General features: G+C 36.1%; 5 protein-coding genes across 12 annotated transcripts; 2 read left to right on the top strand and 3 right to left on the bottom strand.

Moving 5' to 3' along the window:
• The first annotated feature begins 9,545 nt into the window (after nt 1-9,545).
• LOC131429644 (leukotriene A-4 hydrolase) lies at nt 9,546-13,438 on the top strand. 7 transcript variants are annotated; one of them, XM_058593907.1, is made up of 9 exons: nt 9,582-9,671; nt 9,732-9,992; nt 10,352-10,461; nt 10,532-10,647; nt 10,704-11,030; nt 11,086-11,237; nt 11,362-11,767; nt 11,830-12,161; nt 12,216-13,438. In XM_058593907.1, exons 3-9 carry the CDS (start codon nt 10,419-10,421, stop codon nt 12,673-12,675), a joined length of 1,836 nt encoding a protein of 611 aa, XP_058449890.1. In that variant the 5' UTR covers nt 9,582-9,671; nt 9,732-9,992; nt 10,352-10,418; the 3' UTR covers nt 12,676-13,438. The 7 variants fall into 7 exon arrangements, 6 of the variants coding, with proteins under 6 accessions (XP_058449892.1, XP_058449891.1, XP_058449890.1 ...); XR_009229446.1 differs by lacking the exon at nt 9,732-9,992 and having other exon boundaries at nt 9,585-9,671; nt 10,309-10,461; nt 12,216-12,866; nt 12,932-13,438; XM_058593909.1 differs by lacking the exon at nt 9,732-9,992 and having other exon boundaries at nt 9,546-9,617.
• On the bottom strand, nt 12,709-13,574 carry LOC131429646 (uncharacterized). Its single transcript, XM_058593913.1, has 4 exons — nt 13,437-13,574; nt 13,303-13,367; nt 13,024-13,246; nt 12,709-12,874 (listed from the first exon to the last, which is right to left on the bottom strand). The coding sequence occupies exons 1-4, from the start codon at nt 13,494-13,496 to the stop codon at nt 12,713-12,715; spliced, it is 510 nt and encodes a 169-aa protein (XP_058449896.1). The 5' UTR covers nt 13,497-13,574; the 3' UTR covers nt 12,709-12,712.
• Nucleotides 13,575-13,874: 300 nt separating this feature from the next.
• Nucleotides 13,875-14,569, bottom strand: LOC131433020 (PHD finger-like domain-containing protein 5A). The gene is made up of 3 exons (XM_058599742.1): nt 14,384-14,569; nt 14,138-14,328; nt 13,875-14,069 (listed from the first exon to the last, which is right to left on the bottom strand). Exons 1-3 carry the CDS (start codon nt 14,433-14,435, stop codon nt 13,980-13,982), a joined length of 333 nt encoding a protein of 110 aa, XP_058455725.1. The 5' UTR covers nt 14,436-14,569; the 3' UTR covers nt 13,875-13,979.
• A 3,027-nt stretch (nt 14,570-17,596) lies between these two features.
• On the top strand, nt 17,597-19,380 carry LOC131429642 (E3 ubiquitin-protein ligase rnf146). Its single transcript, XM_058593903.1, has 3 exons — nt 17,597-17,857; nt 17,927-18,018; nt 18,074-19,380. Exons 1-3 carry the CDS (start codon nt 17,710-17,712, stop codon nt 18,854-18,856), a joined length of 1,023 nt encoding a protein of 340 aa, XP_058449886.1. The 5' UTR covers nt 17,597-17,709; the 3' UTR covers nt 18,857-19,380.
• A 375-nt stretch (nt 19,381-19,755) lies between these two features.
• Nucleotides 19,756-21,368, bottom strand: LOC131429643 (tRNA pseudouridine synthase-like 1). Of its 2 annotated transcripts, none has more exons than XM_058593904.1 (5): nt 21,233-21,368; nt 21,052-21,177; nt 20,532-20,840; nt 20,221-20,476; nt 19,756-20,132 (listed from the first exon to the last, which is right to left on the bottom strand). In XM_058593904.1, exons 1-5 carry the CDS (start codon nt 21,277-21,279, stop codon nt 19,896-19,898), a joined length of 975 nt encoding a protein of 324 aa, XP_058449887.1. In that variant the 5' UTR covers nt 21,280-21,368; the 3' UTR covers nt 19,756-19,895. The 2 variants fall into 2 exon arrangements, with proteins under 2 accessions (XP_058449887.1, XP_058449888.1); XM_058593905.1 differs by having other exon boundaries at nt 19,996-20,160; nt 21,233-21,354.
• Between the last annotated feature and the right edge of the window lie 6,398 nt (nt 21,369-27,766).

The following is a 27,766-nucleotide window of genomic DNA, read 5'->3' as shown; positions in this document are numbered from 1 at the left end:
AATCCCGACTATTGAATGATAGAACAATTTGTATGATCATATGATCATTATTCATATAAAGTTTTACTCAAGGTTTCACTTCCTTTATGTGTGGTTTCCATCCAGATGTTATAAAGCTGTCAGTTACTTTTGAAATGTTAGTGAACTGTGTGTTAATCGTCATGAATCAGACTGAATGTATATTACCTAGAGTGACTATAATCAGAGTGGCGACAGCTGTTCGTTTGGAATGACAGCTCCCAGTTCCAAACGAGCAAACGACCTGTCAATTCAATGTAAAGCTAATGGAATGTTTTGAATTGTTGCCAAAATTACGGATGAGATGTCGTCACTCTGGTTATAGGCACTCTAATATTACCAATTGTCATTTTAATCTTTCAGAAGAGTTTATTCCTAGAAATAAATTATGGAACAGTTCGAATAATTTTATGTTGAACAATGAAGGAGTTTTATACACGTTTCTTCGTATCCTCTTCCACTATTTATATGAATGGCAAAAAAATATGGAATTGTATTATAATTGTATGAATGTTCTATTGATTCGAAATTAATATCGTATTCCCGTTACAAAAATCATTTCATGCAAGCAGTATTTTTATTTTGCAATTTTGCATACAATCGAACACACACGAACTTTTTTCTCCCTAAAGTTTAATGAAGCTTTGATTATCAGGGCGTTTTCTTCACATTATAAAATATTTTTGTCCGTATGTTGCATGACAGCTTCAGATGAGCTTGATAATTTTATAATTGTAAGTATGTCATCTATAATCATACCAAACATTGAATAACTTGTAAGAAAACCCAATAACAGAGTGTAAACAAATGCGTTTATTTTAACCGGAGTTGTTTGAAGTTTTTTTCGATACGTATTGTGGTGGCGATATGAAATTGATTTTTCAGTGATTAAGAATTGTGTCAGAGTAATTTGGTGAGTATTCATTGAAGTGAGAGTCTTAGAGTTCATGTGGTTATAGTGCAATTTCAACTTTAGACAAACAATTATTGCGGGAAATTTTGTTTTGCTAAGATTGTATATTGCACATTGATGTACTAAATTCAGAATCTTCTAGAATCATATCCATATACCGGATAATTGACATTCTATTTGTATCTATCAGTATCATTTATTTTGTTTGAACGGATTTCATGTCAAAGAATTTTCCAACCACATAATATTACATGTTCTTGGACATTAATAATAAGCGTTTTTCGAAGTGTGTAGTTTTTGGCTTGACATGACAAAGTACATTGAATTGAAATTTTATTTCACTTGATTCGACCATCTCCATTATCACCAGTGTAGTGTAGTTACAATGAATCTTATTGATTTTTTTTCGGTTAAGTAGCATATATGAAAACTTATTAATTTATTATTTTCACTGCCATGACGTGAGAAGGTAAGATTCTTGAGACATTATCAACTATTCCACCAATTGTCTTTCTGTTATTTCAGTCAGGGGCGAAATACGAAGAAATTTACTTTGAGGCCGCATACAGCCAATTATTAGAAGTTTATCGATAAATAATACGACCAATGTTGGGACATGTTTTTCAGTTCGAAACTTATTTCATAGAAAAATAGCTCACTCGGTAATTCCAATGTGTGTAAGTGGATTTTCATAGATTTGATTATACATCATTCAATTATTATAAACCGTTCTATCAACAGCAAAAATACGGATCAAAACTCTAAAAAACTATCGAAATTTCAAGAGTGCCCAAATGATTAGAAGCAATAGCCTACCTGATGAATCGGGTGATAGTGCTGATCGGTTCAAAATATGTATATATTTTAATTATAATAACACGTATGTGAAAATTAACGAAATTAAAGTTTGAATAAATTTAATTTTACTCTTGCTATTTTAAAGAAATTGTTTTCATCTTCAATAATCAGTATTCTTTTTTTGATATAAAATACTTATTTTATTAAAATATATGTTAAATATTCAAATCTATTAATGGAAAACAAATTGCAGCTTCAACCAGTTCAATTCATTAAAGTAAACCTGTTATTTTTATAACTATTTCAACGAAATAAATTGAAGCTGCCCAATATATTCGCACAATATTTTACAGTATGTGTGAAAAAAACTACGTACAAATATTTGCGTTCAGGCATAAAGTTTTCAATAATACAAATGGCAATTATCATTAAATTTTGTTTGGCATCCTTCGATTCTAATCCGAAAAGACTCTTACAAATACTCTTAACATATTGTCCCAATGTTTGTGAATCTTAGTATGAATAGAAATTCTTTCCGTCATCTTGGTTGACGAAAATGTGTGGGACATTAATTGTCAAAATTGTTTCATCAAATCTGATCTTTTCGGCCTTTGTTAGGAACACTTATATATCAATTAATTCATTTTGTAAAATGTGGAACCTATTTAGACATTTTAAAAATTTCTAATTCATACTCATTAAATACAATTTCAAAAAGATTTTTCTGTATATGAAATGTATCGAAATTGAACTGGAGCAAAATCAGAGCTTTTAAATGTAGATCATTTGCATATTAAATTATTTTCTTTTCTAGCTGCATAATTTCAATCTTTATTTATCCTAATAGGATGCGCATTATAAAGACTACATAATACAAAAACTCAATGAAAATCGAAACGATTGGTGTAGATAAAATTCATTCGGTTTATGGTATGCGATTACATGTACGAACATCATACGCACTACAAAATGAATAGTATTTCCTATATGGCTGCTGTGATGATTAATTTTGAAACGAAAATCATCTACATTTTGGATTCATTCAATTTATAAGTGTATGTGCTTCAAACAAATTTTCAATGATATTCATACAAATCAATTTGTTTTTGACAGAGGGGAGATTGAATGGCCGACTTATTAAAACCATCTGAAAATCGTTATGGGGATCGGATGAAGCAAAAACCATTCAGCTTGTGGCCGGTAAATTCTTACATATAATAGCTGATCGGAGTCATTCCGGTTAGCAAAAAAAATCAACCGCTCTGTCGGATTCATTTTATCACAGTTCTCCCTAGCAAATAGAAGATTTTTTGGGGCTCATTATCAGCCTGTGGTCGATTTCAGAAATCTGTGAAAACCTGTGTCATTTTCAAAATCTGTGCAGAAAAATGGAAATCTTTTAAACACAATCTATGAACCTGGCATCTCTGCTCTGGCTTTCATTTCTCTATATACAGTATGAAAAACTAAACCAGAGATGCCATTTATACAGATTTATCTGTATTATACAGATTTTTACATGCGCATACAGAATACAGATTTGATCTTTCAACATCATTTTATTGTTAAAATTTTATTTTGTTAGCGAATACAGATAAATACAGATTTTTTATAGAGAGTAATTCAGATTTCCTATGAAAATATCTGGGATCTCTGATACAGTATGAAACACTAAACCAGAGATTTATAGATTTACATTATACAGATTTTTACATACGCATATAGAAAAGATTTGATACAGATTTTCTTAATTTAATACGAATTTCCCAAGAAGTAGAATAAAAACTTTTTCGTATGAGCAATCTATTAGTATTTGATTGCAGTGACGAGAAGCAAAGTCTTGGTCTCATTGAATCTACCATTCTACAGCCATAATGTGTTGGAATAACATCTTTTAACATCATTTTATTTATAGAGAGTAATACAGATTTCCTATGAAAATATCTGGCATCTCTACACTAAACTGTTTCGGTGAGCAAAAAAACGGCTCGGCCATTTCAAAAGTCTCGGTTGATTTTTCATTAGGACGTATAAGCAAGTGACAGTTTCTCTTTAAACACTCTCTCTTTCGATTATTGTGATGTGATTAAAAAGATTTTCTTTGATATCATTATTCTGTTTGAAAGTCGAAAGTTCTGGGTATCATTTCATTCAAAGAGTTGAGTGATAAACGTGGATACCGCTTGGTAATTAATAGAAGAGAAAGTAAACAAAGAGAAACTGTCACTTGCTTATACGCTCTTTTGAAAAATTAATCGAGAAGTTTGTAAATTTTGCACTACACTGAAGATCATTTTTACCTATTTTTTAGGGGAAATCGCTCATTATCGAGCTCTTCTATAAGTTACCCAAAATTAGGTCGTTATTTACATTTACCTAAAATTGGGTAGGTTTTGACTCAAAATTAGGTAGCGGCTGGTAAGAGTGTATATAAGAAATCTGCAGATTTGCAGACAAACAACCCAAGTAACAATTCGAATGCCTTATGGTTTTGATTATAATTTATAAGAGTTATGTAATTGATTATTCAATCACTACTTGTTTTATAACAACTATAATAAGTGTCGCTTTTGACAAGTAATATCATAGTTTTTAAAGCTTCTATAAAACCTTTTACCTAGACTAACAACTGGACTAAAAATAAATCAATTTGTACTAGAATAAAACCATGCAACGTTAGTTAATATTTCTTTAAAAATTTTTCTTTAAAGCATTATTGTCAGTAAAATTCTTTGTGTGTGCGCGTGATCATTGAATGACAGTTTCACTCAGAGCAAATTTGAGGGTTCTAAAGTACATTTATGACACTCTTGTTGTGGGCTATTTGATTCATTGCTTCTTAGATTAAGTCAGACCCTGTCAGCTTGGAGCGATTTCAATCTTTAGTTCAGCAACGCCATCGCACGGCATCACATTCAACATATCATGTCAATTGTATGGGTGCGCAGTGCTGCTGTTTTGGCGCGCACGAATTTTACATTTCTCTCCCCTACTTCTATGCGGACTCGTCTAAGGGCACCACGCTCGCAAAAAAGGATGTTGACAATGATTTGTTCAGGAAATGTGAGAGCTGGATATCTTGTTAATATGATGTCTTCGATTAAGTGTAATTAAGTGTTTTGGCGCGCACGAATTTTACATTTCTCTCCCCTACTTCTATGCGGACTCGTCTAAGGGTACCACGCTCGCAAAAAAGGATGTTGACAATGATTTGTTCAGGAAATGTGAGAGCTGGATATCTTGTTAATATGATGTCTTCGATTAAGTGTAATTTGCATTAAAGAAAATTTCATGGCCGCCATTATGATGTTCTTTGCCGTAGCCTTTATTGACATCAAATAAACTTCGAAATGCAAAAACGAGGAAGTATGATGAACTTTTATAATTCATTTTCAGAACGTATGCACAAGTTTTATCGCCACGAAATAGTATTGTACAATAAAGACGATGAATCAAAGAGAATAATTTTCATAAATCATGGAGACTTTCGCAAAAACCGTATTTATTTCTAGGCGATTAGTTATAATTCTTATTTTCATCCATACATTCACGATAAAAATAAAAGCGCATGAAGTTTTTACGTTCGGTGAAAACCTCAAACTTGTAAATAAAATCCAATAAATTCTTACTGATTGCGTTCAAAGCAGACATGACACACATATAGTCAAGAAAAAGATTATCAAAACGACAGTTTATTCATAGCGGAATTCATTCCATCCAAATAAATTTAATGTTGATCTTAAAGCTGGTTTCAAAATTTTCTTGAATTTGGAGTTTTAACGCAGGTTTATGCTGATTCTTCACTTTGCTTCATAAGCATGCTCTTATAGAGGTTTTCAGTTGGCTTTCGTGGAGTTTAAAGTTTTAATGCAAGATTCGTTATGTAGCATTTGCTCAGGCCATGAGTTCTCTCGCATTTATTCATACCATAGAGTAAGCGTTGAGTTTTCAAACATTTGAGTGAAAAAATACTTCTAGCAGTTCAATGCGTTTTCTTTATCGGAATATTCTTATCGAGTTTGAGGATGCAAGAATACGTCGTTTTTCATTGCCGTTTCTAAATCTGGTTTTTGAAACCATAAATCATCAATCATAGATGTTTTCATTAGAAATTTTGTGGTTTGAATTATGTTAAGTGAGAAGTACAACATAAGGATATAAACATCGTTCAATTTCGATTCTAAACCGGTCAAAAGGAAACGGTTTTGAATCACTCTTCTGGGCTTTCCATTAAAAATAAAGAAGAATGAATATGTATAAACACATTTACGAATGAGAATGTCTTTATTTTGAGTGCAAGGAACTCAAGTTTTGAGTTAAACTCACTCATTTTTTGAAAAAAAATATTTTTTCCATATTTTGAGTAAATAACACTCAATTTTTGAAAGCTTTATCTCTTAACTAACAAATGAGTAGATAGGTGGTAACTCAAGTTTAGAGTACGTGCACTTTTTGTGAACTTGAGTGGTGTGTCACTCAATTTTTAGTTATGTTGAATGAGGGTGTGGAATAACTCTACTATGGAGTAACTTCTTAGTTACTCAAATTTGAGTTCTTCCACTGTGAACGATGTTTGGGTAAAATTTACTTCGATTTATTTATTTTAGTTTGACGTAAAGCCACCATAACTAAGTTCAGTTTTTGCAATGACTGAGCGGAAACATATATTGGAGAAGCCAAATGAAAGAAAAACTAACAGTGTTGGGTCTATTTCGGCTGTATGAGATAACACCAAGTGACTTCTCTTCCTACTCTGATCTGACAGTTCGGTTATGCCAATTGGTTTAAATGAACGTAACTATCGATTTATCGTCATATCGGCAGGGTTGCCGGACCTTTGGCTGCGTCTACAAACAGAAAAGATGAATTTTTGGAGAAAGATACGCTCAGAGACAGGACTCGAACCTGCGTTCTTATGCATTCCGTGCATACGCGCTACCATTTCGCCACTCTTGGTGAGCATGGAGCCTCAGGCGATTCCGCATCGAAACTAGTACATATAAGTAGGGGAGAGAAATGTCAAATTCGTGCGCACCAAAATAGCAGTACTGTGCACCCATACAATTGACATGATATGTTGAATGTGATGCCGTACGATGGCGTTGCTGAACTGAAGTTTGATTTCGTTCCAAGCTGACAGGGTCTGGTGAAACCCAAATTCGATTATATTTACAATTTTTTTCTCTGCGTGCATGCAGACAACAAAATTTGATTCGTTCGGAAGAAAAAGTCTGGCATCATCTATGTTTGACAAAAATAAGTTCCTGTTGCTTATTAACATCTCGTCTTCGATTCGTTAGTAATTTAAGATCTCGTGCATAACAACTGGAAGACTCGCACAGACGTATAGTTTGATCACAGACTAGCAGACATGACAGTATGAGTAAATTTTTGTAAAAATATTTTTTCGTGGTGTACTAGTTCCATCTATCTTGTACTGCGCGAACTATTTACCATCGGTACACTCCTTGTGTTATGTAAAAGTTTTTTTACTAGTTGGGTTCCCCTCGTTTGTCAACACCGATCAGATGCTTGCAGGGATGACTGATTTCATCATAATATTTGAAAATGAATCGTCATAAGAAATAATTGGAATACGTAGATAATATATTTAACTTTTGTAGCGATGTTTGATGGTAACCATTTATTTTTCTCAACGTTGTTCATCTAGACTAATTTTCAATGTGTTGGTAATTTTCACCCGAAATTAAGTGGCGGCAGACAAGAATCAAGTAAATATTGTAACAAAACGGTTCGATTCTGTATTGCGTTGGAGGATGAGAAGTTGGCACAAGTATATAGTTTTGGCAATATGTATTAAATCTGTATCCTGCATGAAATTCGCATGGACGTATACGAATCAATACATTACTGATAATTCTATATAAATGGCAACTCTGTTGGTAAATGAAAAAAAAAATAAACACAGTCTAGATGACAGACAGGATGTTTTTGATAGGGTAACGTGGCGCCATCATGACATATGCGAGTACTGTCCCAACTAAAGGAATATTCGAAATGACCTTTAAAATGATTAAGAATCCAATTTGAGTGTCCTGTCTGGTAGTCTGTGGTTTGATCTACTTGAGCGAAACTTTGTAATTATACTGTAGCGCCATGTCTTTACAGGCATTTATTTTCGTTGCTTTCTACTTATTTGACGATTTTGAATCATTTGCTCCGAGTTTATTCAGATAAAACTGAAAAGATTGCGTTTCATATGCAGAAAATTTGAAAATCTGGCAAATGATCTGGTTTGTTCAACACGCTCTTTGAACATAACTCATGGTTTGAGTTGCGATTACTCAAAGACATTATATTAACAAGATATCCTGCTCTCACATTTCTCGAACAAATCATTGGCAACATCCTTTTTTGCGAACATGTCGCCCTCAGGTGAGTCCGCATCGAATCTCATACATAGAAGTAGGGGAGAGAAATGTCAAATTCGTGCGCGCCAAAATAGCAGGGCTGCACACCCATATAATTGACATGATATGTTGAATGTGATGCCGTGCGATGGCGTTGCTGAACTGAAGATTGATGTCGCTCCAAGCTGACAGGGTCTGGATTACTCAAATTCATAAACTGGAACAATATGTCAAAATTTGAGTATGGATTTGAGTAAAATAAACTCGTTGCCATAAGTTCTCTCGCATTTATTCATACATTAGAGTAAGCGTTGAGTTTTTAAACATTTGAGTGAAAAAAATGCTTCTTGCAGTTCAGTGCATTTTCATTCTCGGAATATTCTTATCGAAATAAGGAATGCAAGAATACCTCGTTTTCCATTGCCGTTTCTAGATCTGGTTTTAAAAACATGAATCAACGTCAATCATAGATGTTTTGTGGTTTCAATTATGCTTAGTGAACAGCGCAACATAAGGATATCAAAAGGAAACGGTTTTGAATCACTATTTTGTGCATTCAAAAGCAAGAAGAATAACTTTGTATATGAAAATTAACGAAAAAAAATTTCTTCATTTTGAGAGCAAGGAACTCAAATTTTGAGTTGAACTTACTCAAATTTTGAACAAAATATTTTTTTCTTATTTTGAGTAAAAATTACTCAAGTTTTGACAATTTCGTCCCTTAACGCAAAAATGAGTAGATAGGTGATAACTGAAGTTTAGAGTACATGCACTTTTTATGAATATGAGTGACGTGTCACTCAATTTTGAGTTTTGTTCAATGAGAGTGAAGTGTCTGTCGAAATGAGAAAAATCTGGCAAATGCTAGATCAATCTGGAACATTGGCAACTCTGCCCGAAATTTAGGTAAGAAGTATACTCAAAACTAGGTAGTTCTGCGGTTCCGTGTAGAGAACGCATTTCTCGGTTAATTTTTCAAAAGGGCGTATAAGCAAGTGACAGTTTCTCTATGTTTACTTTCTCTTCTATTAATTACCAAGCGGTTTCCACGTTAATCATTCAACTCTTTGCATGAAATGATACCCGAAACTTTCGACTTTCAAACAGAATAGTGATATCAAGGAAAATCTTTTTAATCACATCACAATAATCGAAAGAGAGAGTGATTAAAGAGGAACTGTCACTTGCTTATACGCCCTTTTGAAAAATTACTCGCGATTTCAGGGAAACCAGGATTACAGATTTGTGTGTCTAATAACACAGTTTCTAAAAATTTGTGATCGGCAGCTTTTCACTGCTTTTTAAGTGGTTTGAAGACAATAGAAATTTGTACAAAAATTTGCCAATATTTTTAATCGTCGCTTCCATTACTTATCTCTAATTACTTACAAAATTTACTACTTTCTTGGTAGCATTGATCGATGATATTTGAAAATTTGATCTGGCACCTCTGAAATTATTATTTTGATTTAAAAAAAAAATAAGATGAATCAGCTTAGTTTCGACCTGTTGCAGTGGTAAGTTCGCGGATTTTCAGGAAGTCTCCCGGAACATTGATAAATTTCCCTCTGGTTAGTTACAATATTGAATGTGGTATCGTATATACATTATTACTAGATTACATGTTCCAGGCTCTGTTGAAAATATGTGTGCAAATTATGTTGTTATATTGAAGTTTAACAGGACACTTTATCAAATTAGACTAAATTAATGTTCAACATTTCAGATTAGTATATTTTACAGGAAATCAAGAAGAATATATAAAACTAATCGTATGTTTGATAGAAGAAGGAATAAAGGTTTTTATATATACATACTGTCCATAAAAACATTTGCTACTTATACCGCCTACGGTAGATTCAATTTTGATGATATCATCAACTTTGTTTCAGGTTAGCGTCGAACAGATTTTATGAAGATAGTTCACACAACTGCATTTATTATCTTAATTAGTGCCTAATTTGGTGCCACTATATTTATATCTACTATTTCGCCACTAATTTCATCAGATTGTAACATACATAGATACCAGTATTTCTGTGTGCTATTTGCATCCTTCACCAGTGTATCGCTTCTAAGTCTTTTTCATAGCACAAATATTTTCAAAGAAACCAGGGGAACGTGCTATTTGCGCCATTTTGTTCTCATTTTCTTAAACCTTAAATTTTGACATTTTATTTTGTCTCGATTTATCTCTTCTGTTATCAGTTTGAATTGTTCTATTATGTGTGTTTTTTTTCATATGGATTAGATAGGACTTTGTGTGGGTTAAAACATCATTCATCAGTGTCTACAATCAAAAGTAATACACCATTAAAATGCGTTTGAGTCCGATAGATCCTTGTTCGTATTCAAATGCCCGTAAGTTCGGTCGATAAAATCTTATATATTGCCTATCTTAAGTACTATTGATTCGTTTTTTGTTACCTAGACGAGCTGATTATTCATCACGTTGAACTCGATTGGAAAATTGATTTTGAGAAATCAACAATCTCGGGAAAAGTTTTACTATATTTCAAAACTCTGAAAGATGACGTCGAGGAAATCGTAAGCTTTTACTGAAACGAATGTAGTAGTGCATGCATACATTTTCTGTTTTTCAGTTTCTAGACTCTAGTGAACTGAATATCTTATCCGTACTAGCTAAAACGTCGGCTGGGGAGATACCTTTGAATTGGGATATTGGAGCGCATGTTGAAAATCTTGGCTCGAAGCTTACAGTGTACTTGCCCACGAAGACAACCGGTGAACTGATTGTAGAAATTCAATACGAGACAGACCCTAACGCAAGCGCTCTCCAATGGCTAACAGCGGAACAAACGTGTGGGAAGCAGTATTCGTATTTGTTCAGCCAATGTCAAGCGATTCATGCTCGATCAATAATTCCTTGTCAGGATACACCTGCCGTAAAATTTACATACAAGGCAACTGTAAGAAAAAATTTTCATCTCTTAAGTTTTATTTTCTGATCACCATGTTTCGCAGGTCCACCACCCGCCGTACTTAGTCGGTTTGATGAGTGCGGTTAAAAAGAATTCGGATCCTGGGGTTTCGTGTTTCGAACAAACGATTCCAATTCCAAGCTATTTACTGGCAATTGTAGTAGGGGCACTTGTGGAAAAACCAATAGGACCGATGTAAGTTATTGTAAACCGGGAGTCAGCAAACATTTCGTATAATTTGAGTTTGTTTTTGTATTATTGGGGAACTTGCAAGAATTGGAATGTGACAAATTTGTATATATATAGTGAATACTTTTAGCTCCAGCGTTTGGGCGGAAGAAGAACAAATTGATGAGGCGGCCGAAGAATTTTCTCAGACGGCAGATTTTATTGCCAAAGCTGAAGAAATATGTGGACCGTACGTTTGGGGTCGTTATGATTTATTGGTAATGCCTCCGAGCTTTCCATTCGGTGGAATGGAGAATCCGTGTCTAACATTTGTGACACCGACTCTCTTGGCTGGTGACAAATCATTGGCTACTGTCGTGGCACATGAAATCGCTCACAGCTGGACCGGAAATTTGGTGACCAATAGAAACTTCGAACATTTCTGGTTGAATGAAGGATTTACGGTGTTTGTTGAGGGAAAAATCGTTGGTCGATTGTTTGGCAGTGCATCGCGAGACTTCCACGCTTTACATGGATTAAGTGAGCTAACGGATTGCGTAAGCAACGGTCCACGGATTGTATACTTTGATTATATGGAGCAGTTTATTTTCAATTGTAGATTAAAACACAACTTGCAAACACTCCTGAACTGACGAAATTAATAGTGGATCTAAGTGATTGCAGTCCCGATGATGCCTTTTCAACAGTGCCTTATATGAAAGGCTCCACTTTTTTACGATATCTCGAAGATCATTTTGGTGGTCCAAGCAAGTTCGAACCTTTCTTCAGATCTTACTTGGATAAATTTAAGTATCAATCTGTTTTAACCACCCACTTCAAGAAGGATTTATACGAATGGTTCCGTGGCGATCCAGCAAATGAAGTCTTATTGGATCGTATCGATTGGGATAAATGGCTCTTCGAACAGGGTATGCCACCCGTGATTCCAAAGTAAGTATATATTATTCACTATATTAAAAAAAAATTAACATTTACTAATTACAGCTACAATCGCTCTTTACTGGACACCTGTAAAAAGCATGCTGATTTATGGGCCGAGAATGAGCTTGAAAACGTCAAGTCATCGCCAATACTCACAGAAAAAATGACCAGCATTCAAACCATCGAGTTCTTAGCTCAACTTTTGGAGAAGAAACGAATTGTAGATTTGACTCAGGAAAAGATTGAACTTTTGGGTCAAACATATGGTCTACAAGCAACCAGAAATGCTGAACTGCGCTTCAGATTTGTTCGGTTATATATTCGTGGAAGATTGATTGACAAAATGGACTATATTCTGAGCTTTTTGAATAGCAATTTCCGCATGAAATTCGTTCGACCAATCTACAAGGAACTAGCCGGCTGGCCCGAAGCCAGACCAATTGCTATTGCAAACTATTATAAGGTTAAAGATCAAATGATGTCAGTTTGCGCGTATGGCGTTTCGAAAGATCTAGACATTTGAATTTTCTTTTGTATATTAATAAACTACATCGAACTTGTTAAATAAGAATTGATTTTCTAGAAAGATTTGCATTTGGACGCTGTTGTGGATCGCGTGGAATATTCATTTGAATATCATCTATGTGTTCCTTAGAGCGCCAATCCAGAAAAATTAGGGTGCCTCCAATCGCAAGAAGAAGGGCTCCAATGATGGTCAGTGGCTGAAATAAACGTAAAGCTTGAACAGGTATTGTAAACATTTTAAAGTGATTTTCCAGATTGCCATCGTTCATAGTATACTACAACTATAATAAAAGACATCGTTCCATGTGTGTTTGAGTCTATAATGCTCTTTAAATACAAAATTTACCTCAGGAACACGATCGATAGGAAGTTTTTTGTTTGTACATTTCGTCATCGTGATAATTGACACGATCAGCATCAGTAAGAAAACTGTATAGGCAAACGTTATCTCTGCTATGTGTTGTACATTAATGGAAGTACGTGATTTTATCACACCCAATGCATATATAGTGTATGATAGCATTGCTAAAATTGCACTTGCGGTTGTCGAAATTATGTACGTATCAGCCCTGTTAGGAAGTTAAAATGTTTCATAAAAATCATAAGCTTTAAACGAAAAATGTACCAGAATTGTGATTCTGTACAGTCACCGTAAGTAACGAATATCAGTCCTCCGATGATCATGCATAGCTTTTTGCGAAGAAGCGAGTAGAATACATTAGTTTTAATATGTTTTCAATAAACAGTTTTTTTACATACAAGTGAGATTATCTTCAAAATTCCTGGCGGAGATAATATAAACCCTGCACCACTTAGCATATCTGAGCTAAGATTTTTAATAGTGCACAGAGCAATAACTTAGTGCCAGCGCAGAAAATGTTGCATTTTCTCAGTTGAACAATTTTCACCAAACTGAGTAGATATTTCATTTGGTTCGACGTTTGCTGATTTTAAGTTATTGATATTTCTGAAATAGATAATGGAACATGTTGTCCAGAATCAGAGATAAGCATGAAGGTTGCTTCATTTATGTTATATATGACGAATTGTCATTCTTTGAAATAATTCATACAAATGTGCAGTAGGAGTGGGAATTACATCTTTTTCTTTTGAAATCAGCGATATATTATAAGCACTATTTTTGATTCTTTGAGAAATTTTTTGAAGAATTACATATTGTAACTATGAAATTCAGTGTTATTTTCATTGCAAACAATTTTTTTATTTCTTATCTTTTATTACATATAATATTATTTGTATTCAGTTATAAAAATTGATCGCACCTTATGCCATGCATACGCTTTATCGCTGTTTGAATCCGTATTTTTTCCTCTCGTAGAAAAGATCTGTTTTTGAGCTACCTAGATTCACAATTTTTGGACAACCGTCTCTCTACAAACAAATACTGTTAATTAATCTCTCTATAAAAGAAAGTTTACTTTTATAGAAACTCTACTTACATCTTTCTCTTGAATAGTGCATTCTTTACAGTAGTAAGCGTCAGAAACACCCGGCCCGCCGCAGATTACGCATCGTCCTTGATAGGAACCGTAATTGCATTCATCGCATATGCGTACCAGTGTACATGGTCGTACATAGGAATCACAAATAACGCATTTTCCGTCGCATTTCTCGCAGAGTCGACCTATAGCTATTCAAACAAGCAGAAATTATTTGAACTGGTTCTGAACCCTAGGCGTACTTACCCACGCCCGGCTGCTTTCGGCAGAAAATCAAATCCGGATGATGCTTAGCCATTACTTGAATATGTTCTGTTCAGAATATTCTTATGTCAAATCTGATTGATTTGAGCTCTAATCAATTGCAAATAGAATAAACAATTGCAGTACATAGACTAAACGTCGAATCGAACGAAAGCTACCAGACGATACTTTTAGGAAGCAGCGATGCCAGATAGTAGTAACGTTATTTCCGTAAATTAGCATTTTTCTCGGAAGCTCTCGCAGAAACCTTTTTTTGTTCGCCAGACAAAACTAGTTTTCTTAGTTTTCCGTTGATAAAATCAATTTTCCGTAGAAAAAAATCTAATTTCCGTAGATTTTGTCTACGGATCCGTTGGTCCGCAGAAAATTTTCGGATCCGTTGATTTCCGTAGATCTGACACCGCTGCTAAGAAGTGAAGCAACTCGATCAAATCAAAAAAAATTCTCGGGTAATTTTTCAAAAGGGTGTATAAGCAAGTGACAGTTTCTCTTTAATCACTCTCTCTTTCGATTATTGTGATGTGATTAAAAAGATATCACTATTCTGTTTGAAAGTCGAAAGTTTCGGGTATCATTTCATGCAAAGAGTTGAGTGATAAACGTGGAAACCGCTTGGTATATAATAGAAGAGAAAGTAAACAAAGTGAAACTGTCACTTGCTTAACCTAGCATTTAATGGTAACCTCTATACGCTTAAAAATAATTACTTAAAAATAAGCAAGATTTTACTCATATTCAGAAGATATGAGTAAATCCGTAGCTACTCAAAAATTGATTGACATATCGTTTGCTCGTTTGGAACTGGAGGCTGTCATTCCAAACGAACAGCTGTCGTCACTCTGGTTATAGGCACTTTAATTATAACAGGACCTCTACGGTCTCCATGCCACAAATCATTTTCTAGAATAAGAAATCCAGAGCTTCTCTTTTTAAATCAATTTTTACCAATTTACTTGTATTCATAATTTCCCTTCATTTTTCGTATATTTCGTTTTATTTTATGAACTATTTATATTTTCTCGATTATTATAATTATTAAGAACCTTATATTGTTGCTCAAAATCCATGCCATGGCTCGATCAAAATAACTTAAATAGTCACTTAAAGTTGCTCATGATAATTAATGGTAGCCAAGGACGCCAGTTATCTTTTTTCAAAAGCTGTGGATTGTGGTAAATTTATGTCGATGTCTGTATGCCATAAACAGAGATTGTGTGCAAAATAAGTCCAGACAATTTCAATCGTCCTGTCGGGATACATTGCCATTGGGTTTTTCCTAGCAAATAGAAGACTTTTGGAGGGTTACTGTCAGTCTGTTATCGCTTTCGGAAATCTGTGGGAATCTATGAAACACAGATTAATATGTGAACCTGACATCTCTGATGGTAGTAGCTGAGGAGTTACTCATGTTCAGGATTATAGCACATTTCCGAATATTAGTAAGATCTTATTCACTTTGGATTAACTCTTTCTGAGCGTGTTTACGCAAACATCATATTAGAGATGCCAGATATTTTCATAGAAAATCTGTATTGATTCGTATAAAATATCTGTATTTATCCGTATTCGCTAATAAAATGAAATTTCTACAATACAATTATGTTAAAAGGTGTTATTCCAATAGATTATGGTTATAGAGTGGTAGATTAAATTTCATATCTTATATTATATTCATCGACGAAATTTTATAGTTTTTTACTATCAACAACAATTGAATTATGGTGCCATATACTTGTCTAATTTGAAAATGTTCACTTCATAAGTTGAGATGTTTTTCCAAAACCCAATATGCAACGTCGAGTCAGGTAATACAACTGTCAGTCTGGCAATAATGTTTCATGATGCCAAGATTTGTCTAACTTTTAAGTTCAATTTAGTTACAAATTTTAATATAAATGGATTTCAGTGTTCTTCATTAAATATCTGCAAAAAATATATATTTTAAAAAGTGATTTTTACGTTGATTCCTAAACGTTTATCTCGTCATTGCAATCAAATACTAATAGATAGCTCAAATACTAAGAAAAAGTTTAATTTTTTCCTTAATACTTTTGGTGAAATCTGTATAAATCTGTATTAAATTTAAGAAATCTGTAAGAAATTTGTACTCTGTATTAAATCTGTATGCGGATGTAAAAATCTGTATAATACAGATAAATCTGTATAAATGGCATCTCTGCATCATATGTACTATATTTTGTAAACGTGTTGAAAAATTTAAGAATAGGGATGTCGGAAATTTCGAATTACTCGATTATTTAATAATCGAGTATTATTTAGAAACTAATCGATTGAAATTTATTCGATTATCTGGGTTGTTAATCGATTACTCGATTAGTCATTCGATTATTACTATTGAGCAATTTGACGTCTCAGTTACTCACACCAATGCAGAGTGCGCAGATCTATTCATATACGAAATTAGAATGTGTGCGAACCGAAGTCAAAGTTTGTTGTGGGTTGAATTTTACACTGAGGTAAAACATTTTAGACTCATAATCATACACTGCGAAAAATGCATATAGAATCTCATAAGCTATGAACTAATTAACCAAGTAGAAGACAGTTCCATTACATTATTATGATATAGAGTTTCATGAACGATTTTATGTCTTTCTCAACTGTTATCTTGGCATTGCAGTGTTTTTTATTGCATATATGTCTTCAATAATTGACACGATGCGGCTCGACAAAATTCACTGGGTTATTCGACATACTCACACTAGCATTAACCTTTCAACTGCTGAGAATAGCCACACCAACACATTCGCACGTGGATTGGACTATGGGAGTTTTTTAATTCGATAGTCCCACGACAAAAGGGCCTAACTGCAAATGAGAGCCTCTCTTTGTTTACTTTCTCTTTTGATTATTACGGAGCCATTATTGCAAATTCTCTAAAGTTTTCAATATAAATCTAAAGCTTGTAGTTTTACCTTGAAAGATTTGCGAAGAGTAAAGCGTCAAATATAAAATTAGTTCGGTAAATCGTGGAAGAAAAAGTAAACAAAGAAAAACTGTCATTTGCAGTTAGGCCCTTTTGTCGTGGGACGGTCGAATTACTCGATTAGCTCAATAATCGAATATTAGTGTTAAGCTAATCGATTAAATATTACTCGATTATCTGGGTTATTAATCGATTACTCGATTAATCGATTGATATTACGACATCTCTATTTAAGAAGCAAACAAACGTCAAATTCATTTGTTTTGTTTGTTGAAAAGTCGTATTTAAAAAATTTTGTATAATTTTTCATTGTTTTTTATTCAATGCAATAGAATAGTACTGCAAAACTTTTGATTGCGTAATGGCGGAATCAATAGAAAACGTTACATCAATCACGTCAGCTTCTACAGCAACGACTTCCGATTCGACATTATTGTCGTCTGAATCTCACAACAATGGCGACGAAAATAAACAGGGTCATTCACAAGAGAAAACTGATACAGAGATCGGTAATTATTACATGAAAATATTTTCTGTCAAACACTCATTGAAAGATTGATTTTTGATTTTACTTCCAGCAATAAAACTTGAGTGTCCTGTGTGCTTACAAACATGCATTCATCCTGCCAGACTTCCCTGTGGCCACATCTTCTGTTTTCTTTGCGTCAAAGTAAGTAATTATTGATAATTGTAAGATAGAATGATGAAAATTTGTGTAATACTAGGGAGTTGCCTTCAAAAATCGTCGCTGTGCAATGTGCCGTCGAGACATTCCTACGAGTTATCTGGAGCATCCTCATCTTGTGAACGGGTTAGTAGAAGTAGAAAAGGCAGCAAAAGCTAGTGATGGAACCGAATACCAATGGTATTACGAGGGACGAAATGGTTGGTGGCAGTACGACGAACGAACCAGTCAGGAACTGGAAGAATTCTACCAGAAAAAGGAACGCTTTTGTAAAATCATGGTGGCAGGATTTCTGTACGTTGTAGACTTTGAGCACAAATGTCAAATTCGGCAGAACGATCCATCAAGAATACGCCGTGTCAAAAGAGATTTGACGACAATTCCGAAGAAAGGTGTGGCTGGGTTACGTTTGGAAACAAACGATCTCACGTCTGGAGCTGCATCTAGTTCCAATTTGGATGGTACTTTGAGCTCGGATGATTTGCAAGCTGAAACAAACTTATTACAAATGCATAGAAATATTGTAGTCGAGGAAGCAGAAGAAGAAGAGACAGAAGAGGAAATTCGTCGGATCAATTTGGATGGTAGTTTCAGTAGCGACTCTTATAATGACATCAACAGATCCACTGTCAATGGTCTTGTGCAAAGCCATGATGTGGAATTAGCCGAAACGATCACTCATCTTAGTTCCTTGACGTTAGACAGACAACGGTTGAACCAGTCAATGGAAGAACCGATTACTATTAGAAGAAACATGCGTGATCTATTTCCACTGAGTGATAGCGATGATGATAACGAGGACAACAACCATGCTGTACTTTAATTGATCTTCACTTTTAATTTGCTTGAGAGCATTACTTCTATGCGTATTGAATTTGCACGGAAAAGTTCAGATTGGATTTGCTGAACTCAAATAAAATTTAGTGTGATGTAACAAGTGTTGCGAGTTTTTTCATCAGAGAAAAAACTGCATATTTACTCAATATGATCTATCTTTTGATAAATATCTCTATAAGCAATGAATATCATTATTTGTTGGTTAGCTTTTGGTTTGAAGGAGGATATGAATTCTAACATGTTCAATGACCTTTATATTTTTCATTGCAATATAAGCGTTAGAAATGAGCGCATATGAAGAGGGTTATTGCATGAACAGATAATCAGCCTGGTTTTTCGAACGACTACAATAGAATAGACGTACAATAAGAAAAACGTATGTCTAATACGACTTGTTATACAATTCAGTATGCTTTATTTACTAAGAATTAGTCTAAAAACAATAAATTTCGAGCAAATTAATTACAAAATCTAAGTCGAAATAAAGAGTTTTAATTCATTTTTGTTGAAGCCTTTTTAACTGATTAATGAAGCCAACATTTGGTTGCACACAAGGCCTTTTATGTTTGATTAATTCTAGGGCTTGTGAGAAACTGTAACCGTGATTCATCATAAGATATCCGATTACGATCGATGTGGATCGTGACACTCCAGCATTGCAGTGAACCAATATTTTGCCGCCCGTAACGCGACATTTTTCAATGAAATTGTTGGTTCGCTTTAGTACTATAGATAAATCTGTTTCAGGTAAGTCTAAACATTCTATAAATTTAGTTTCGATACCGTTGCAATTTTCCAATGGAGGCGTGTCGATACCAACACTAAGGATGTAATTGATTTCATATTTTTCAAGTACGTCTGGCCGAACGCAGTCTTGCGAACCTAGGTACAGAAATTGGCTCATAATACAAGCGGGTACTTGATCAGGACTATAGTCAACAACGTATCCCAGTTGTGCAGGTGCAACACGTTCCAATTCACCTTGGAAAATTTTTCGACTGCCATCACTGTAAGTAACGGTGGTTTCAGTTGGTTGTAATGCTTGTTTGCTTTGTCGAAGTTGGTCTAGGAAGCTCATCTAGGGGTATTGTTAAATCCGCTGGATCGTACTCAACCTGGCACAAATAAAGTGCATATGCCGGCACTACTTGCGATTGTTCACACCATGAATGTGACGATGGAACTGTTAGCATTTCATATGCATCTCGTTCTGTTATACGTCCTTCTGCTACCGCTATCCAGGCACCTACCATACGACGAACCTGAAAAGATAAGTGGAAAAACATGAAACTGTTTAGAATCGATTTTTTGTTAGACTAGTTGCTCTTATATGTGCTTCGATGCTTGTACCTGTTTGTACAAAAAAGATCGCCCTTTAATTCGAATATCCCAATAATCGTAAAAATGTTCCACTAAATCTCGATTAAATGACAATGTCATGCATGTTCCACGCTCCACTGTGATAGACTGAATACTTCTTAGGGTATGTGATGGTTCTAGCTGTTTTGGATTCCCCTTTGAAATCGCCATAAATGTTCTGAAATCGTGATACCCTACGAATATACTTGCCACACGTTTCAGTTTTTCAATATCGAAGTGTGGATGGCTGAAATTCAGAAGACTAATTTCATACTTGACTTATAAATATCATACTTAATTACGCAATAAAATAGCACCGGTCATTTTCTTCGATCGGTAAAAAACGATTGAAAGGATGTGCGTCAGGTTTATCACAAAACTGTGGCTTCAGCACGCCCAATCGATAGATATATGTACGTGATTTAGCATGTAATCGCGCACTGAAGGACTTTGGAACTAATCGGGTGCTAAGTATCCTAACTGGAAGAGCCTGTGATTTGAATGATCTGTTTAACTGCCGCGTAATTGTATCCTCGCTATACAGTTGCCCATTATGTCGTTCTAGGTCAACGTGGATAGCGTTATGAAGTGCGTGGACACCGGCATCAGTCCTGAGAAACATTGCAATAATCAGTAGTTGAACTAACACTTTTATAACTCTAATAAGTAGATGTACTGATATACATTTCAATGAATATCTATAATTAAGTGTACATATTATGAAGAAACAGGGAGCAGTCTCAAAATTCAAGAGGCGGCAATTGTAAATGTATTTTAACCGGAAATCTCAGTAATCTCTTTCGATAATGAAAAACTATTTACCGACTAGATATCTTTATCTTAAAATCGTTGATTGGATGCAGTTTTTTTAATGCAATTTCAAGAGCGCCTTCTACAGTGTGGGGGTCTTCTATCACGCTTCCTTTCAATTGACTTTTTTGAATGCCTCTGCAAAGAAGCAATTAAATATAAAAGGAATATCTAGGTGATTCTATATATCTACCTGAACTGAGTTCCAATATACGATAAATTTATTAAGTAACGATTCATTGATAAATTTTAATACTATATACCTAAGAAAAGACGGAACAGCTGGCTTCTTAGTCTTATTTTGTTTGCTTTCCATGAGCCCTGCTAGGGATGTCGTAATATCGATCGATTAATCGAGTTTGAAACTAATATTCGATTATCAAACTTATCGAATAATTTTAAAAAGTCAGCAACAATAATCGAATAATTAATTGAGTAATCGATGAAAAATCCAGATAATCGATTAAAATATAATCGAATAGTTTGAAAATTATACTCGAATAATGCATAATCGAGTAATTCGAAAATTCTGACATCCCTATGCCCTGCTGAATAGTTGACTGCTACCCGCATAGCGTTTTGGTTACATGGGCAGCCATGGCCATCAGACGGCTACCAAAATTGATTCAGTGACGGTTGTCAAATCCAATTTGACAAAACAAAGTCGCCTGTATCTAATGTCGTTTTCGTTTTTAAATTGCACTACACTGGAGTAGCGAAAGCTGCACTGAAACCGTTCGTTTTTGCAAATTGCACTACACCAGTGCTACACTTTTTCTGCACCGATACCACTGGTGTAGCACTCATCAAAAGTTTGGTGTAGCTCTGTGCAATGGAATCGTTTATTGTAGTCAATGGTTACTGTTTATGTTTTTGTCATTTTTGTTCGTTTATTCATGCCTCAGTGTAGCACTGCACCGGTGTAGTGCAAATTAAAAACGAAAACGCCATAAGTTAGCCGAGCGTTTTCATCTTTTCACCTTTGCTGAAAATGTCAAAGATTTCAATGTGGAAAAATCCTCCCGCATACGCATGGCTGCCAGATGGCTGACTAAACGCTGCCAGCTGGAAAAATATGGCTGGCAGACATTCTGGTGACCGACTGCCTCACCGCTGCCAGCTATACAACTCAAACGATACAACTGTATCTACCAGGACTTTTCCACAATGAAATGTTTGACGTTTTCAGCGAAGGTGAGAAGATGAAAACGCTCGGCTAACTTAGATACAGGCGACTTTGTTTTGTCAAATTGGATTTAACAACCGTCACTGAATCATGTGGCCATGGCTGCACAGGTAGTCAAAACGCTATGTAGGCTGGTGCGGATACGGTTGTATCGTTTGAGTTGTATATCTGGCGGCGGTGAGGCAGTCGGTCACCAGAATGTCTGCCAGCCATATTTTACCAGCTGGCAGCGTTGAGTCAGTCATCTGGCAGCCATGCGTATGCGAGTAAGAGAAGACAAGACAGCTCGCGTTACGAGCTTGGCAACAGGGATGTCAGGACGTATTTTCAAAAATCTTTGCCAAAATCAAACCAAAAAACTGTATGTGCGAAATCTGTTCACGTTTTCCGTTACATAATAGCTGATTTAAAATCTGTGCAGAAAATTGAAAATCTGTGCAATACAGATTATAATATGTTCACACTATCAGAAAATAAAATGTTTTAACGAAAGTAATATAATTTCATAACCCAACCGACGACACGACCTGTCACTCGTCTATCAAAACTGTATCGCAAATTTAACTACCCCTCAGTAACTGGCAACAAAGGCCAACAATTGTTGATTTAAAATAACAGTTATTTTAGTGTCCAATGTTATCATATGACGATACAAGTTTCGTGTGTGGATGACTAAATTGCATATGATTGAAAAAAAAAAGTATTTGCATTTATGATTGGGTGTATTGTGCATTGTCATTGTAAACGCATCGTGAAGGCGACTCATCTTTACTTCTCAGATCCGAATCCGATGGAGAACAATCGAATATCGCATTGGAACTGGTGGGTGTCTAGCGGACATTATCGTAGGCTTGCCGGTAATGCAAAACCATATCCTAGTGCAGATGCAACTGGAATTATCTGCTCAACATCATCTGACCAGCTCTCGCAATTATATGCTTTCAAAATCAAATGCGAAATTAATTCTAAGACTTCCTACTGGGACCCACAAAATTTGAGCCTATTAGTTCTGACAATGATAACCCCCTGTTCCACTCTACCAGCGGACGTGAATGCCCCACAAGCAGAAGGTTGGTCTGATGCGATAAAACATCACAGTGATTCTACATCTAACTCTGATTATTCTAGAAAGTGCATTTAACTTTGACCCACGCGTCGTAGTTAGTTACAAAACGATTCACTCGCCACTGCAGCATGGAGCATTGCACACATCAACACAACACTGGCAAGGACTGGTCCTCAATCAACATCACCAGTCCCTTTGGAAGCTAGTGATATGATTTGGACAAGAGTAAAAACTACAAAGATGTCGGTACAGTAGCCGGAAGCGATCCACACCTCAGCATGGTCTCCATGATGATCAATATCTCGTCGATGCGCGAGCAGCTATCGCAACACAATGACATTATTTCAATACTTACATCCCGAATTGGAAGTGTTCACTTTGTATAATTAATGAAAAATAGACATTGATACAACTTTTTCTTTGTTCTTGTACTGAAATTTAAATTCCATTTCTTGTGAAAATTCATCCGATTTAATTGCTAGACATTTCTAGGTAACAGGAATTTTTATTTCATTAAAATCGCCATCAGAGAATACTCTCATCAGGCGGGGAGGTCGTTTTCGTCTCGTACTCTTGGTGCAAGTCTTTTTCGAAAAAATATTCATTGTTGCAACATACAATTGATTTTCCGTAAATTTGTAGAGATTAAACAATCATTTTGCCCTGAAAGAAAAAGTTTCAGAACCGATTCGTCGTTAGTATGATACCATTTTATTATTTACCTGCAGCAAACCCATGTTCTGTTCCGCAAACTGTTTGTTTATTTGTATTGGGAATCCTTGGTAACTAGTTCGACACAACTAAACAGTGTTGTTCGAAAATATAGTTTTTATCAAATACGAGGGATCGTCAATTTTTGGTAACTGATGGTAAATCATCAATGAACACTTTTCGAACCATTTTTTGTTCAGAGTGTCTGGTCGTGTCGTCGACCCCACTTAGAAAAAAACGTTCAACGGTGGTCCTTCATTGGTCCAATACGTTGGATCATTGGTCCAATGAAAGTCCAATCGATCGTTCAACGGGAGGCCAACACGGGACCTTCGTTTGCCGATTTTGAAACAGACCGTTGAACCGAATGCCATTTTTTTCGTTCAACAAACGCGGCAGATAGAGGTCCATTGTTGAGCCATTTTTAACATGAGGAGTTGGAGCCCCGTTGGACTAGTTTTACTGAAGAATTTCTGAAGTTTTTTCCACTTATTTGTTTAAACTAACACTACATACCTGCACAATACTGCACAATAGAATAACAACAAATTTTCTTTCTATGTAAAGGTAACACTTAGTTTTCACACTATTTTTGTAAGAGAAAAAACAACAACAAACCGTTCCAGCAAATTTAACGAATGTTTCGTGCAATATGTCGTTCAACAAGCGCTCAAAAATCAACAAAATTGAACGGCCTGCTGAGAGGGACCTAACTGTTCACACACGGATTACGTTATACACATGACATACTGATTGTTATTGAAATTGATTAGAAAAAAAGTGGCAACATGTCTATGTCTTAGAAAATAAGCACTTGTGCTGCGTTTTCTTTATTAATCAACGATTTAGTGCTCCACCTTTTCTTCTGTTTGAAGCGTGATCTGATGAGAAAAAGAAAAACGTAAATGTCCCGGGTTGGCGGCTCAATGCATAGGGTGCTGGTCTTACAAACCAGTTGTCGTATGTTCGAGCCCCGACCTTAAAGGATTCGTAGTGTCAGTAGAATCGCAGCAACAGCCATGTAATGGTTCTGTTCACTCTGAATCGACTGCGAAGTCTGTTGAAACAGAAGGTCAAATTCCACTACAGGAATGTAAAACCAAGGCTTTGCTTTTTACATTGGCAACATTCGAAAGATTAGAAATAAACAGTTGCTTCTTCTACGGACGGACCGCCTGAATCGTACATTATGCTCATCGTATTTCATAGTGTCTGCAGCAAGATTAGTAAAAATGATCAAAGACAATTTCAACTCAAAATAAACTAAATTTTGATATCAACTTGTTGGTAAACAAACTACCGCCATTGTTGTTGTGCAGATAGCTCAATTATTTTTGTCTTTTTCGAGTGTTTTTGATCGTTCTGTTTTCGCTTTTTGCTCATATTCGATACACGGACTTGCCGTTTTTGATCTAGTTTTGGAGTGCAGTGCTTAGAAAGTGTTATTGAGCAGTTTCACCGCCGTTAGAAATTCAGTTATCGAGTAGTATTATTGATCATAGATAACGCATCAATAAGATATCTCGTTTTGCGCGTCATATTTACCGTTCGTAGCGCCTACTGTGTTTCAATGTCGGCTGGCTCAAATTCGAGTGCTATGGCTGATGCATGCGATCGTTGTGCGAAAACCGTCAAACCTGACGAGGATTTTATCTCTTGCTCAGGGTTTTGCCATCATGTTGTCCATATGAAATGTGGAAAATTAAATAAGCCTTTCTTGAAGGTACTAGCCGATAGTCCCAATTTGCTTTGGATGTGCGATGAATGCTGTAAATTAATGAAGCTAGTTCGTTTTCGGGAAACGATCTCATCACTAGGATGCGCAATTTCAGCTGTCTCCGAAAAAATGGAATCGGTCTGTGCTGAGCTGAAAGCCGAAATCACGAAAAACAGTCAGCAAATATCGCGCCTTACTCGAAAAGTTTCCGTTTCGACTCCGAGGCGTAATAGTGATAGCGATGTAAAAATCAACGACGTTTCTCGTCCTGCTGCAAAGCGTCGTCGCGAAGAAGGATCGGAATCAACTTATTCACTTATTTGCGGGCGGAAACCAGTTGAAAATTGCAGCATTTCTACGGTTCCAACGTCTTCCTCTCTGGTATGGATATATTTGTCTCGGTTTCATCCCAGCGTCACCAAGCAAATGGTCGAACAACTAACAAGAGACGGTCTTCAGTGCAACGAAGAGGTTAAGGTTGTCCCATTGGTGAAAAAAGGAATTGACGTCAATAGTATGAATTTCATTTCCTTCAAAGTCGGGGTACTACCCCAATATCGCGACGCTGCACTCGATCCCGATACGTGGCCTCAAGGTGTCCTTTTCCGCGAGTTTGAGGACAATCGCAACAAAAACATTTGGTGCCCACCGATCGATGTTTCACCACCAACACCCGAAGAGCCTACCATTCCAGAATCGTCTCCCGGTACTTCGTCGCAGGCTTTATTGAATACACCCGACTTATGATCATGTGATGATGTGAGAAAGCTGGGACGCGCTGAAGTTGGTGCTATGGAAGCTCTCGTAACCCCCATCACAGTCGAGCCACTGCCGCCAGCGTTCTCCAGCCGTCCCGGTCCTGTGTGTGGGTGTGCTACGAGAGTCTTCCAAACGCCTTCTCAAGGCAAGTATTGTTTTGTATCGTCGCCTTCTAGTGTTCACCCGCTTCGCACTTCCAGAAGTCAGCATCCTGAATTCATTCAACAGCCGTCTTGCTCTAGCGCAGAGCATAACGCATCGATTTATGCCACACCGGGAAACACCAAAATTCGCATTCTGGAAGCTCCTGATACGTCCCCCACAGTAGAGCTTCCGCAGTCTGCGTTCATCAGTCGTCCCGATCCTGTGCGCGGTGGCGTGGAAGGAGTCTTCCAAACAACAACAAACGGCAATCATACATCCAATTTGCACATCTACTACCAAAATGTAGGCGGCATAAGCACGTGTATTGACGATTATCGGCTAGCATGTGCGGACGATTGTTACGACATCATCGCTCTCTCTGAAACGTGGCTTAACGGAAATACGTTATCCGTTCTAGGGTACGGATCTAATTACGAAGTCTTCCGTACTGATCGTAGCATTCGTAACAGTCCCAAGAGCATAGGAGGTGGAGTACTTATTGCGGTACATCGTCGTCTGAAGGCTCAGCTGGTTGAAAACACACCAGGATTTTGTATCGAGCAGGTATGGGTGCGCATAAAACTACTTGATTTCTCACTTTTCGTTTGTGCGATTTATCTTCCTCCGGACCGTTGTCGTGACTTACAGCTTATTAATGCACACATTGAGTCGTTGAACGAAATTTCGTCTGCTCAAGCGCTGCCCATTGACGAAATCATGATTGTCGGTGATTTCAACTTTCCCGGCTTACATTGGTGTGCCACTGCCGATGGATTTTCGTTTGCTGACCCCGTATTATCTACATTCCATATTGGGATTACCACTCTGCTCGACGGGTACAATCTTAATTTGTTACGACAGTTAAATAATGTCGTTAATGAGAACGGCCGAATGCTCGACCTCTGCTTTTCCAGCAAATCTGACGTCGCACCCAGGATCAGTGCTGCAACATTTCCTCTTGTCAAATCTGTTCGACATCATCCTCCGCTGCATATTATTCTCGAGACTAAACGTTTGTCCAGCAACTGTGACGCACTTGCCATCATCAGCTATAATTTTAAAAGAGCCGACTATACTAGCATGACTGATTTCCTATCGAACATCGACTGGGATGAAATTCTTGACAACGATGATGTCAACGCCG

The sequence above is a fragment of the Malaya genurostris genome, chromosome 2, assembly GCF_030247185.1.
Source record: "Malaya genurostris strain Urasoe2022 chromosome 2, Malgen_1.1, whole genome shotgun sequence".
Classification (NCBI taxonomy): Eukaryota; Metazoa; Arthropoda; class Insecta; order Diptera; family Culicidae; genus Malaya; species Malaya genurostris.
Note: the sequence above shows the minus strand (reverse complement) of the source record. Positions and strands in the feature narration are given on the sequence as shown.